Here is a 15,080-nt window from a genome sequence, read left to right on the forward strand (position 1 = left end):
TGTATTGACTCCGTCTTTCCCTTGGGCCCTTCAGCTGCGAAGAGAGGGGGGGTCTGCTGCATGGGCAACAGCAGACCCTCCATATCACCCTGCCCAGGCTGTGTAGCTTCAGCTTCACTGGAGAGGACACTCCAGCGTCATCGCAAGATGTCGATTCAACACGGGAGGAGACAGATACTGTGTCACTCCCGAGTCGGACTGCACAGCCATTCTCGGCGGTGCAGATAGACTCTTAAGAAGCTACACCATTGTCTCTCGAGACGGACGGCTGCCAACGATATTGTTCAGTTAAATCCACAGAGAGAGGGGGCAGGGTAAAGCTGAGGTCCCTAACCCAGGTCTAGGATTTACCTGTGGGTGTGTTTGTGAAGCTCAGAAATTGCACAGTGTTTTTGTGAGGGCCCCCATAGTTAACCTCACCTTTTCAAAGGGTCAGGCCCTACAGGTTTAAAGTGCACTAGCAAAAAAGAAAATTAGCATGCTCCTTCTCTTCCCCCAAACCTGGAGGCAGGTACATCCCGTTCAGGGTGTTAGGTTTGGCAGAGTGAGAGGAGAATTGACAGAACAGACCACTAGTTTATAAGATTTGGCCAGCTGGAAACAGGTGTGCTGAGACCAAAGTGGTGTCAGCCCCGAACAGCAACAAGGAAGAGGTTTTAAAGGGGATAAGGGGAGAGGGAGTTGAAGGAACTTTCTGCAGGTGGCTCTGGGAGAGTTGGCTCTGAGAATAGAGAAGTTACTAAAACAGAGAAGTTACTAAATTCTTGCCAGCAAACTAAAATATCTTTGAAAGGAACAGGCAATCACTAGCATCAGAAGTTACTGAGGGGGCAGCAGATTTATTGGGGTTTGCTAAAATTAGACCTGAATTCCCAGAACCCAGGTCTTATGCCTAAGATGGGGGACAGCTAGTTCAGAGTTAGGCAGTTCAGGCTCCTAGTGACTTGACCTGGAGAAGGTGTGGACAAGAGGCTAGTCCTGTCACGATAGAGACTCGAGCTAAGTTGGTCCTGCTTCCCAGCCGGATGCTCCGCTGGGGAAGGAGATGGTACCCAGCCAGGTTGGCTCCACCATCTTTTTCGACATGAATCCGCTGACGACAAGACCGCAAGCGGCTGCGTCTCCGGTGAGCCCTGGTCTCTCAAGCCCCGCCCCCTGGCCCTGCGCGAAGCACGACGGGAAACCAAGATGGGTTCCTCCATTTGAGCGGCTTTCCTGAGCAGGGAACTTTACGCCCGCCATCCTTGGCTGCTGCTCGTTCTTCCTCAGCAGTTGGGGAAGAAGAGGGAATGAAAAGTTGCAGCGGCGGAGGAGTCCCCGTGAACGACTCTGCTGTTGCCCTGGGGGCGCAGCCAGGGCTCGCCGCGCCTGACGCCTCCTGAGTTACTCAGGTAAGGGCCCGGCTGGCGGCGCTGGTGGTCGCCGCGTGCCCCTGACCCTGGCACCCGACCGAACCTGGTGTCTCGCAACCAGAGAGAGGACCGGGAGCCCAGGGGTGGCGTGGCCTGTGGGCTGGGCTCTGCGGCGTGCCTTTTCCCGCCTCTCCTCGCTGCCCTTATCCAAACGCGGTGTCCATGTGCGGCCTCAGCTCCGAGATCGGCCCCTTCCGTTCGGACAGGGTTTTCTGAGGCCCAGGCTCTCAGTCTGTTGTTTCCACCCGCCCCTAGACGGGCCGAGGAAGCCGTGCCCTTTTGCCGAGACTCAAGTCTGTGTGCCTTTGGGGTGCATTTGAGTTTTCTCATGAACAAGCTTGTGGTTACCTCTGGCAGGGTAGTTTTTGTTCCTAGTCAGCGATACAGGTGTCTTGTTTTTAGCATATCAATTTAATGCAGTGCTTTTATATATAGCTCATTATGTTGCCCCTGGTACACATATCAAGTTTGTGGTACTGTCGTCGTCGTCGTCGTCGTCGTCGGCAGCCGTCCGTCTCGAGAGACGATGGCGTAGCTTCTTAAGAGTCTATCTGCACCGCCGAGAATGGCTGTGCAGTCCGACTCGGGAGTGACACGGTATCTGTCTCCTCCCGTGTTGAATCGACATCTTGCGATGTCGCTGGAGTGTCCTCTCCAGTGAAGCTGAAGCTACAGAGCCTGGGCAGGGTGATATGGAGGGTCTGCTGTTGCCCATGCAGCAGACCCCCCCTCTCTTCGCAGCTGAAGGATCCAAGGGAAAGACGGAGTCAATACAGCTTGGCTTCAGGTGCGCCGCAGGAGTTGCCGGTGTTGACTACAACGTCAAACGGCCTTAGGGACTCCGACTCCGGATTTTCTGTCGGGGTTTACTCCCCTAGCCTTTCCCTGAAGAGGTATGCCGCAAGGCAGCGGAGGTTTTTTGGAATCAGAGTTTTCCTTCTCTGATGTGCCCTGACTGGAAGATCGAACCAGCGACACTTAGCTCGCAGGCCGACGCTCAATCCACTGAGCCAAACCAGCCAGGGTTGTGGTACTGTACAAGTATTAAATATATTGCCTTAGTCAGCACGAAATGATGTACTGTGAAGATAATTCTATCATTAATAATTTTGGAATTTTCTCTCAAAGTTTTAAGATGTTGTCCTGTTGACTAGAATTTAGGAAGAGCAGCTGATTTTGGGGAGGGGGTAAGTTTTATTAGGCACTCTTCCAGTCGTGTCCCAAGTTTAAGTGGTCTCAGTACTGACTTCTGAGAAGAGGGAAAAAGTGTCATGATTGGAACATAACGGTTACCTTAGGAATAACATTTAATCCACAGCAAAAATAAACGCAGCTCTAGAGGAGCTGCATAGGAACGACAGAGGCTTTGCGATATTGCAGCCAAGAAAGCTACTGGTGCCACAAAGACCTCAGAGGAGAGACTTAGTCAATTAAACTTTTCATTGTAAATGCTGTTTCAAACACTGTTTTTAAAGGTTGTCTACAGTGTTGACATAGAATATTTGTTTTGATTTCTGTATTTGAGAATTGCAGCTTAACTGTGATGACACAACCCTCCTTTTTTAAAAAACAAAGTATGTTCATTGAAGTGGAGTTGGGTAGAGACAGAGACATCTTTGTGAGAAACATTGATTGATTGCCTCCCATATGCTTATTGACCAGGGATTGAACCCGCAACCCTTTGATGTACGTACGGGATGATGCTCCAACCAACTGAGCCACACTGGCAAGGGCACAAAACCCGTTTTTTATATAGGTATTGTCTTGGAGACAGAACTGTCATCCTCCTTACATGCCACGTTATGCAGTGTTGGAATTTGGCTGGCTGCTGGTTATTGTATATAAAAATGTTTTGGAAGTAGAAAGCCATATTTCCACCATAGCTCATCCATTTCTTTGTAGTAAAAAACTGAACTGTAATAGATTATGGTAATGCAAAGCTAGGACTCTTAAATTTGCAGACAAGCATGACTGTTTCATTGCCAGAGTTATTTTATTTATGCCTCAGTTTTTTTGCGGTTTGGGCCAAAAATTGGAATTGATTGCGGTTATATGTTCAGGTGGATTGGGGCTCAAAATTACTGATGACATTTGATAGTTTCTTAAAGCTGTAAGTAGTTCAACTTTTCATGAGTTAGAATATATGGGTGTTGTTTGTTACATTTCTGTATGTGAGTGATCCTTTAGGTGTGCTTTTCAAATGAGGTTCCAGCATCTGAACAGAAATGCCCTAAAATGTTGCGAGCCATTTACTACGAAGTAAAACTTGTCTAAGTACTTAAATGAGAGATTAATGTAAATATAAGAATTGTGGGACATAAGTGCTTGTCTGAACCCAGTGGTTTCCTATAGTGTTAACTGTTGATTCGTCTGCAACTGAAGTGTGGCTGTGATGTTAATTATGTAATGATAATGTAATGTAATTGTAAAATGATAACTAATTACCTGAAAGTCAGCTCTGGAATGCCCTTTCATGTTACGATTACTTGTATACCTATAATATTATAGTATTGTGTGACACTCATCTAAGGATTAATGACTCTTCTGTAACCTTTTATGATATTTTTCTTCTGGTTTTGACTCCAACAGCTGACCAGAATGTGTTTGAATTCATACAGAAATAATGTTGATATCTGGAACCCATGTCGAACTTCTATGAAGAAAGGGCAACAATGATTGCAGCTGGGGATTTGCAGGAATTTGTTCCTTTTGGTCGAGACCACTGCAAGCACCACCCTAATGCTTTGAATCTTCAGCTTCGTCAGCTTCAGCCAGCCTCTGAGTTATGGTCTTCTGATGGTGCTGCTGGCTTGGTGGGATCCCTTCAGGAGGTTACAATCCACGAGAAACAGAAGGTTCCATTAAGATTCTCAGTTTGTTTTTGTAACGTAGAAAGATCCAATCTACTTGTAATGTAAGGCTATCTGGATGCAGCTGAGAAATGAGTATGATGGTACTTCTAGGGTAGAGGTTAAGATTTGGTGATTTAAAAATAATGAATTTATTGTATTATAGTGCTGTGGCTGTTTATTTAGACATGTAACTCATGGATTTATAATGAGAATCACTATGATTGTGGTCTATTTTAAACCCTTTTTTCTTCACTTAGTATGTGGGGACCAGATTTCATGTTATTTGATGGTTAGATAGTAGAGTTAGAAATGGTCCCTATTGCCAAAAACCTACATGTTTCTAGAGGACTAAAGAAATGCCACATGAGTAGATACGGTATTCGTTGTTTTTGTTTTTGTTTTAAATATATTTTATTGATTATGTTGTAAAGTAGTTCCAGTTTTTTTCCCCCCTTTACTCCCCTCTGCCCAGTACCCCGCTTCCTTCCAGCAATCCCACCCCCCTTAGTTCATGTGCATGGGTCGTGCATATAATTTCTTTGGCTTCAACCTTTCCTATATTATTCTTAACTTCCCCCTGTCTATTTTGTACCAACCAATTATGCTTCTTAATATCTGCACCATTTCCCCATTTCTTCCTCTTCCCCCTCCCAGCTGATGACCTTGCAAATGATCCCCATACCTATGATTCTGTTCCTATTCTGGTTTGCTTAGTTGGATTTTGTTTTTATTTTTTAGATTCAGTTGTTGATAGTTGTGACTTTGTTTTCATTTTAGTGTTCATAGTTTGATCTTTTTCTTAAGTAAATCCCTTTGACATTTCATATAATAATGGTTTGGTGATGATGAACTCTTTTAGTTTTACCTTGTTAGGAAGCACTTCATCTGCCCTTCCATTCTAAATGATAGCTTTGCTGGATAGAGTAATCTCGGTTGTAGGTTCTTGCTTTTCATCACATTGAATACTGCTTGCCGGTCCCTTCTTGCCTGCAAAGTGTCTTTTGAGAAATCAACTGATAATCTTATAGGCACCCCTTTGTAGGCAACTCTCCACTTCTCTCTTGCAGCTTTTAGGATTCTCTCTTTATCTTCACCTATGGCATTTTAATCATGATGTGTCTTGGTGTGGTCGCCTCTGAGTCCAGCTCACCTGGGACTCTCCATGCTTTCTGGACTTGTATGTCTATTTCTTTTGCCAAATTTGGGAAGTTTTCCTCCATTATTTTTTCACATAATCTTTCAATTCTTGCTCTTCCTCTTCTCCTTCTGGCACTCCCACGATTTGGATGTTGGCACGTTTAAGGTTGTCCCAGAGGTTCCTAAGCCGCTCCTCATTTTTTTCAATTCTCGTTTCCTCATTCTGTACTGGTTAACTGTTTTTTTCTTCCTTATGTTCGAAATCATTGATTTGAACCCCGGTTTTCTTCCCTTCACCATTGGTTTTATGTGGATTTTCCTTCATTTCACTTAGCATAGCCTTCACTTCTTCTCTGATACGTTTGCTGTATTCAAGCATATCTGTCGAGCCTGTGAGCATCTTTATCACCAGTGTTTGGAATTCTGTGTCTGTTAGGTTGGCTATCTCCTCGTCAGTTCTCCCACTGGAACCTTGATCCGTTCCCCCTTTTGGGCCATACTTCTCTGTTGCCTCATCTTGACAGGCTCCTGTGTTTGTTTGCCTCTGTGTCTTAGGTAGAGCTCATTCCTGTTACATTATAAGGGGCAGAGCCTTAGGAATTCATCAGTACAGGGCCACCTGTTTCACCATGTTGTGGTGCTGTATGTGGGGGAGGGGCCTGAGAGGGAACAATGCCCTGCACTTGCCCCTTTTCCAGGCACTTCTCCCATTTCCGTATGGTACTGGCACCCCTCTAGCTGTTGCCCTGGCTGTCATTCCCAGAGTGGATAGGTCTGTGGATGTTCTAGGACTGTGGGGGCCCTTTAAACAGGAGGACTCTGCTGAGAGACCGCCAGTTTCTGCCTCTGCCCCATCACCCACTGGTCTGCACAGTCAGCAGCTATGAGGCTTGATTTTCCCCGGTGCTGGGACCCTGAGCTGTGCGGTGTGGTCTGGAGCTGGGAATGCTTCCCAGGTGTCTTTCCTGACTTTTTAAAACGTGTAACTGTGCTTTCCACCGGCCTGCCGCTGCTGCCACCACCACACTGCATCCTCTCCGCCCCTCCTACCTGTCTGGATGAGTATTTCTTCTTTATATCTTTGTTTGTTGGACTTCCATGCAGTTTTATTTTCTGGAACTTCTGGTTGTTTCTAGTTGAGGTAGTTGTATTCCTTCTTAGTTGTGGAGGGAGATGCAGCGTGTCTGTCTACGCCTCCATCTTGGCTGGGAGTCTCATAGTACTCGTTTTTAAATAGGGGAATGAGATGTTAAGTATGTGTCAGAAAGTCATTCGTTCTCATCTGATTCCATTTTCATACTTTTTGGAATACCAAAATCTCAAGGAGGGGAAATCTGTGTAGTTAGAAATCTAAACCTTTCTCTCCCTTGTTCATTTTGACATTTGGGATAAGGGAAGGATGGTGAATGGATATATAGTTGTGAAGCAGGGAAATCCGCATGGTGCATAAGCTCCCTCTGTGTCCTATATGCACTTCACTGCCCCCTCTCCACCCTCCCCAATACACTTAATATGTCTTTTTGTCTCCCAAATATGCTAGTTTAAATTTTAGATATATAATAGGTAAGGTATAATTTTTGCATGTTTATGTTTTTGGCAGCATAATATGGTAGTATAATATAAAATATTTAATATAGAGAATTCTTGAGTAAATTAATGAAATCCTGTAAGATATATAATTCATATACCCCACACCCCCACTCTGTTAATCAGTGGCATCAAACCTTCTAAGAGTTGGACTTGTACTGAATTTTACTCCATAGGCAAAGAGGGAGTAGAAGGCTTGTATCTGGATGGCTGTTTGATATTAATTAATAAATCTTGCTCCATACTGTTGAAAAAGAAAAACAGTGCTTGAACAGGTCTTATGTATGTAAATTTTGAAGGAAAGCTGGCAATTAAGGAAAGGTGGAAGCGAAATTGGAGAAGTGGATTATGATGAAGAACTCTATGTGGCTGGAAATATGGTGATCTGGAGCAAAGGAAGTAAAAGCCAGGCATTGGCTGTTTATAAAGCCTTTACAGTTGATAGTGCTGTTCAACAGGTGAGTTGATTTGAATTTTAGTATTTGATTTTATTTTTAAACAAAGCTTTTGCTTGAAATTTAACAGAAATGATAAAAACAGCATAATGATCCCAATAATTGTGTGTGCAGTTTAACATGTAGTGAATATAATGATAGGGAAATAAAAATTTCATTTATTTTCTAATCATCACTTTATTTTTACAATATTCTTTGTTAGTTTAAAGGCAGTGTTTGAGCATTTGAGTAATTTGATTTATTATTGTCAGTAAAAATTTATAAGACATTAAGGATACAAAAATATTAATATGATTACATTTTATTGCAAACTGTTGAATAAATAAAAATCAGGTTCATTATAATACTCAGAGTAAGGGAAAGGAAAAAAACTAATTTTATGTCATTGCATTTGGCCGTTAAACCTAACTCTGTACTAAAAATTAGTAATTAAAGGGACAGAATTAAGTATTATTTGCCCAACTTTTTTAGGAAGATACGCAGGTTCATCTCCAGCTAATTAAGGAAAACCCTTATTTACAGGAGAATATCAGCTTATAAATATAGAAGGAATGGTAGAATTAGAAAATGACCATTTTGTACACTCCACTGTAATCACTGGTTCAGACAACGATTGAAAGTGGATAGTAGTGCTATTGGGTGAAAGGGAGTTAGCATGGCACCAAGGTGTCACCCAAGGTGAAGGAACATATATCTACTTTGAAGCTACATGTTGTTCTTCACCTCAACAACATAGTGGATTTACCATCACTGATGGGGCACCTAAGAATATTATATAAATGCAGCATGAGGACATGATGTCATCTACTCAGTGTTCTTCCCAAAAAGTATTTGAGAAGAGTATGTAAACCTAGCTTTCAGTTTTAGGAAATATGGGAATTAGAGAATGAATTTGTAAAATGTCATGAGATGAGTGGGTGGAGGTATAGGTGAAAAAAGAATAGCCAAAAATTGATCATTATTGAGGCTGGCTGATGGGGATTCATTACAGTACTCTGTTTTGTTTATATGTATTTGAAATTTTCTATAATTAAAAAAAACTTAAAAAAAGACATTATGAGGAACAATGAGACAAATCCAGAATATGTGACAGTTTACATTCTGTTCTCTTTAAAGAGTCAGTCATGGAGGGGAGGGAAAAAAAACTAGATTAAAAGATACTAAAGGGACATCATCAAATGTAATGTTTTTGCACCTTGTTGAATTAACTTTGATTAAATCCTTGTTCTTGAAAATTGGCTAAAAACATTGTTGGGGAAATTTGAAACAAAGTTGCAAATGGATTGAATATTAGGTGATGTTAGAAATTTATTTTTCCCTCAGGCAAGGTTATGGTTTTGTGGTTGGTTACATAGGAGGAAAATCTATATTTTGGGGAAGTCCATGATGAAGTGTGTAGGGGTGATATGTCATGATGTGGGAGATTTTCGAGCACCTCCCCACCCTAATCCCCCACATGCACACAAATGCACACACATATGCAGATATGGTAGAAAGTTAATAAATGTTAGATTTAGGTGAAACAGATGTTTACTGTACTATTTCAGCTTTTCTTACTGAAAATTTTTAGAATAAAAACTTGGGGGGGGGATGAATACATTTATAATTGAATTAATTGTTGGGCTCTTGACAAGATAGTTAAGTCCGTTATTGGTAAACAATGAAATCTTGGTACCTGGACTCTGCTTTTTTGCTTTTTCTCCCCCATTAACTGTTTTCTGATGAACATTGTACTCTTCTAAAACTATATTGGGAAGGATAAACTGAATTATTCCTGAATTTGAGGACATGTGTAAAAGTATTTCTGTCCAGGAGTGTTGAAGCCAGTTATTGTTTTGATGATAATTTTTCCCAGCACAACCGTATAATTGGTGTAGATGTGAAAAGTGGCTGATAATATCCAGGTAGTTCTTTGCTTCTGTTTCCATCTTAAATTCTCTAAGGAATGATTGCCCGTTTACTAGATTCCATGGATGTGCAGTTAGATGTATTGTCTCCTTTACCTGAAGGTCACTTGCAAGTGGAATCATAAGATTTATAATTTCAGTCCTTTTGGTCTGAAAAACATACTGTTATTTAGTCTTCTTGGTAATATGGAGAAAGATATTTTAATATTTTGGTTAAGACACAGTAACAGGAGTATGTAACTTAGATTTAGTTTATCCCTTCCTTGATTCTGCAAGTATTTAGTGTCACTGTTTAAGACTGGGTGCCGGGGCGACAAAGATGGATATTCAGTGTCTGCCATCAAGGAACTCATACTGTTGAAAGATGAACAAATAAATAGATAACTGAAATGCTATATTGAAATAGAGTAAAGTGTCTTATAATAGCTGTGTGTTCACAGTGGTGAGGGCACAGGGAACTGAGCTCTGAAGGGAAGATTTCTCAAATTGCTGTTTCAGTTGGACATTGGGAAAAGAAGGGTATTCTAGGCAGAGGAAATCACAGCCAAAAGTTATGGAAAAACATCATGTTTTCTAAATTCAGAATGGATGTACACAGTGTGGGTGTGGAGAGATGTTCCTAGGTGCTGAGTGGATCCAAACTCTAGGGCCTTGTATGTACCTGGGAACATGGATTTAAACTGTATGCGGAAGGAGCCTGCCAAGGACTTTAAAATGGGAAGAACATCTTCAGTTCTGTATTTCTACAAGACATTACTTTCGTGGCAATATGTAGGATTGGCTGGAGAGTAGAGACTTGTCAGGGGTAAAAGATTGGCACCATGAAGAGAGAAGACAGAGGTGAGAGACAGAGCTGAGTAAAATGTGCAGAGGGCCAGCCAGCTCTTAGACATCAGGGATAAAGGAGAGTGAAAGGAGGGGATGTCATAAAGGAAGTTGAGAGGTAAGAGGTACAGGTTAGATTTTGGAGGTTTCAGTGGGAGTGCAGTTCTGATGCTGGTTTTTTCTAAACTCAACAACAAAGCAATTCAATTTAAAACCAGGTAGAGGACTTGAATGGACATTTCTCTAAAGATACGCACATGGCCAATGAGCACGTGAAACAATGCTCAGCATCGTTACTCATTAGGCAAATGAAAATCAAACCACAATGAGATACTACTTATGTCACTGTTACATCAAAATGAAAAAAAAATATCAAGTGTTGGTGAGGGTGTTAAAACATTGGAATGCTGTACATTGCTGGTGGCAAAGTAAAAAATGCCACCGTGAGAAACAGTTTGGTGGTTCCTAACAAAGTTAAACCTAGGATCATCAATGAGCCAGAAGTGCCTCTTCCTAGGTATAAATATGCACAAAAAAATTGAAAGCAGGGACTCAAACAGATAGTTGAACACCAGTGTTCATAGCAGCATTATTCACAGTAGTCAAAATTGGAAACAACCATGTACATATGGACAGTTGATAAACTGTATGTGGTATAAGTCTATAATGGAATATGATTCAGCCTTTAAAAGGAAGGAAATTCTTACACATGCTACAACATGGATGAACATTGAACACATTATGCCAGACGCTGTGTAACACATACTGTATGATTCTACCTTTGTGAGGTACTTTGAGGATGCAAACTCATAAAGACAGCAAGGAGAAGAGAAGCTGTAGAGGGAGAAATGGGGAGTTAATTGTTGAACTGGCAGTTTGTGTTTGGGATAATGAAAAAGTTCTGGAAATGGATAGCAGTGAGGTTGCACAACTTTGTGAATGTTCTTAATGGCACTGAATTTGTACATCTCAGAATGGTTAAAATGGTACATTTTATGTTATGTATATTTTACCTCAATTGAAAAAAACCCATGAAGTGCCATTAAATAATTTCGGTAAGTGATTGTCAGGCATGTCAGTGAAAGTTGAATGGCTTTTCATAGTTTATATTTTGTAATGTGAAAGTTAGTTTAGAAAAGTTAGTTTTTCTAAAGATTTTCTAAAGTGAGTCTAGGAATCTCTAAGAATGATAAGATCGTTAAGTAAGTCCGGAGATTATAAAATAGCTCTCCTGATAATCTTTAGCTTTAAGGATTTAGGGTCTAATACAGGTTGGGCCACTGTTTGAGGTCACTTTTGCTGCAAGGCTTCTATCTAGTAGATTTTTTTTTTTTCGTTTTTTCATAACATTTATAAACATAGTATATCTTTTCTTATTATATTAGTCTAATTTATAATATTAGTCATTAATTAGTCTAATTTTATTTTGTCTTTAAAAAAAAAATTCCCGTGGTGTATGTCTTGAGCTGAGGAAGAGACAGTTGTGTAGATGTCATAGTTATTATTTAGTTGCTATTAGTTAACAGGTTATTATTTAGGTACAATCTTCTTAGGTAAACATTTTGTTTTAATTTTAGGCATTGTGGTGTGACTTCGTTATATCACAGGATAAGTCTGAAAAAGCCTACAGTAAGTTTCTTTTAGAAATTTTATTGCACTTTTTGATTCCAGATGTGTATCTCATTGTTGTTGTTCAAAATAAGTATCCACTAATAATAGTGGTTTTGCCTAAGTATTTTTATATTGTTCATTAAAGAATTTGTGTTATTGGGATATATTTTGGAAAAAAAACCGTATACATCTTGTTATACTCTTTCTTGCAGGTAGTGCTGAAGTAGAAAAATGTATATGTATATTGCAAAGCTCATGTATCAACGTGCATAGCATAGAGGGAAAGGATTACATAGCTTCTTTACCTTTTCAGGTAAACTTGAGTATTTCTATGTTTCTGTGTTTGTTTGGGGACTATTCTTTAATTAATTGGTTTCAGAAGTATGCTACTTTTCCACCTTATAGTTAATCAAGGATGTTATTTTTACTCTAACTAAACTCAGTAACTTTAGTGGCTTACCATTTTTCCATTCTTTGAATAAAAAGTAAATTGGTGGAGTGAATTATGACGTCTTCTCTGAGTTTTTTTTTCCTGGTGAAGTGATACATAGGAAATCATTTTGGTTATGCTAAGCACATGACAGTATTAATCTTTATCCTGTTTTTCATCTTTCTTATGTCTAGTGCTCATGTTAAAGTTTTATCACGTTGTCACTTTGGTGCTAATATTTGCTGCCCCTGGCAGGATATTGAGATTTAATTCTTTCTTAGGCTTGATTTTGTCTTATGCTTGCTTATTAAAATTACTTTTAAAAAATGTTATAGTTAATGATCCTATTATTTTGTAAGGCTCTTATTAAGCTGGAAGAACATCTAATGTCCTATATTGTTTCCTGAAAACATTTATAATAAGTAGCTTCTTTTACTTCTGTTTTTCCTATCCTTTTACCTGGCAGGTTGCAAATGTTTGGCCCACCAAATATGGATTACTGTTCGAACGAAGCAGTTCTTCACATGAGCTACCTCCAGGCCCACCCAGGTATCCAGTTTACTCAGTTCTGAGTATTATTACTTGTGCTTTTTTTGTGTTAGTTCTGAGGTGAAATTGTTCCCCTAAGAGTTTTGGATGATGATAATTTCCATGGGAACAGCATAGATCTATGCCATTTTCTCTCATCTCACTGTTGTGCACTCCTGAGTTCTACTCCTCACTTGATACAGAATCACTTACAGCTTTTACCTCCCAAGTTGTAAAATTGAACAAGCATATAGCCTAAAGATAACAATACTCAGTTCTTAGCTCTGTCATCTTTTCATTGTGCTACTTTGGGCAAATCTTTAGAGCTTCCTTGGATTTAGTTTCATTATTTGTTACAGAAGTAGTATCATTTGCTTCTTAGAATTTATGCAGGATTAAATGAGCTAATGTATATAACCTTTGTCACAAGGCTTAGTATGCATTCTAGAAGCACAAGAAATGGTGGGTGCTTACTGATGGTGTCTTTACCTGTCTCTCAAATCAGTTATGAGCTCACCGAAAGGCAGTGCCCATCACAGTGTGGTGCAAATAGTAGACACCATGTTTTTAGAAAATTGCTTACAGATTTCAGTCTCTTTCTGTGTTTAGCTAGAAGGCCAGTTTTTCCACTCCCCCCCCTTTTTTCAACCAATCCTTAAAAACATGCAGCCTCTTTATTTTCTTGAAGTTTTTCTTTCCTTTCCTTTTTTTTTTTTAAAGTGCATTCCTGTGTAAATAGGTGTAGGAGACAAAATTTTTTTTTCTTAGCTTCCAAAGACACATTGCATTAAAAAAAAAAAAAATTAATGGAGTGAATTATGAAGTCTTTCCCAAGGTTACAAAAAAAGACTACCTTGTGCCCATTACTCCATTGGTTTTGTAATGGGCTGACTGCTGTTTGCACATGATTCCTGTGCTGTATTGATTTTCCTCAGTGTGTGTATGTATACAATCTTCTGCATAAGAGGAGATTTCTAGGCATGAAATAGGAGATACTGCAAAAAACACAATGTAAAAAGTGTAGAGGGTTTCTTTTTGAGATGGTAGTTTTCTACTTGCTTGTGTAATCTGGAGAAGATACTGTTTTGCAAGGAAGGTACAAAATTTGTGTACAAATGGAGTTATCTTGTGTTGACGATTGATTGTTTGTTTATTACTAGAGAACCTTTACCCACTATGTTCAGCATGCTGCATCCACTAGATGAAATAACCCCACTTGTTTGTAAATCTGGAAGTAAGTGCATTTTTATACATTCCTTTTCATAGCTCATTTTTTGCTTTTGAGGGAGAGGAGAAAACAAAGGTGCTTATAAAAATTTGAGTTGTTAAGCATTTTATGAAAATAACTTATATTATGAAAATAGTTCATGTTAAGGCAAGAACTTTTTGAATACCATGGGTTTAACTGTTTTAATAGTTATTCTTTCCTAAAAGCAGGGTCTATAAGTGGATCAGGATTACTCATATTATGTTTGCTAATCTACCTGTAGAGTGATTAATAAGTAAATGAGTGATTCTTATATGAACTGTTTATTTTATTTTATTTATTAAATTTAAAAACCTTTTATTTATTTTCAGAGAGAGGAGAAGGGAAGGAGAAAGAGAGGGAGAGAAACGTCAATCGATTTCCTCTCACATATCCCCAGCTGGGGACCTGGCCTGTAATCCAGTCATGTGCCCTGACAGGGAGTTGGACAGGCAGCCTTTTGGTTTGCAGGCTGGTGCTCAATCTACAGAGCCACACCACCCAGGGCCATTTTATTTTATTTTTTGAAGAAAAAAGTATGGGTTATTAGGCCTGTACTGTGTAAATTTTAATATTTCATTTTCCCTGCTCATAATCTGATTATTTGGGGCTCAGAACTTTTAATATTTGCTACAAGTGTTTCTGGATGTATATTTAAAAATTTTCAGTGTGTCCAAGCATGATAGGTAATTGTGACTAACAAGGATAGAAAACTAAAAAAAAAATTATGGTTTACTCTTACTTTAGGACTTCATCCTAAGCACAGTATTTTGAAATATCAGTGTGTTTAACTTCTGTGTCAGAACTTGGCAAACCATACCCTTATAAGGCTTAAGAGCAAAGAATAGTTTTTAACTTTTTAAAGGGTATAGAAAAAACAAAAATGGTTATACAACAGAGTCAGTATGTAATGCACAAAGCCTAAACCAGTTACTCTTTGGTCTTCTACAAAAAAAGTTTGTTAATACTTCTATGCTGTATTGGATGTAGTTACAGACAACCCAAATAAACATGTTAGTACCTGTGACTGAATTGTATGTGGCCATTATTGATCATGCTTTTGAATAATATCTGCTGACCTCAGGAATTG

General features: G+C 39.5%; 1 protein-coding gene across 4 annotated transcripts in view; it reads left to right on the forward strand.

Moving 5' to 3' along the window:
* The first annotated feature begins 1,160 nt into the window (after window positions 1-1,160).
* ANAPC1 (anaphase promoting complex subunit 1) overlaps window positions 1,161-15,080 on the forward strand; it is a 98,947-nt gene continuing 85,027 nt past the window's right edge. For 3 of the 4 annotated variants that reach the window (XM_090281739.1, XM_090281742.1, XM_090281741.1), the window contains exons 1-7: window positions 1,161-1,391; window positions 4,031-4,267; window positions 7,288-7,446; window positions 11,753-11,804; window positions 11,999-12,099; window positions 12,683-12,765; window positions 13,905-13,978. In XM_090281739.1, the coding sequence (XP_090137865.1) occupies window positions 4,055-4,267; window positions 7,288-7,446; window positions 11,753-11,804; window positions 11,999-12,099; window positions 12,683-12,765; window positions 13,905-13,978 (682 nt within the window). In that variant the 5' untranslated portion in view covers window positions 1,161-1,391; window positions 4,031-4,054. Of the gene's footprint in view, window positions 1,392-4,001; window positions 4,268-7,287; window positions 7,447-11,752; window positions 11,805-11,998; window positions 12,100-12,682; window positions 12,766-13,904; window positions 13,979-15,080 lie in introns of all 4 variants that reach the window. The other variant, XM_090281740.1, reaches the window with a different exon arrangement.

The sequence above is a fragment of the Furipterus horrens genome, unplaced genomic scaffold, assembly GCF_987537825.1.
Source record: "Furipterus horrens unplaced genomic scaffold, mFurHor1.1.pri manual_scaffold_6, whole genome shotgun sequence".
Taxonomy (NCBI): domain Eukaryota; kingdom Metazoa; phylum Chordata; class Mammalia; order Chiroptera; family Furipteridae; genus Furipterus; species Furipterus horrens.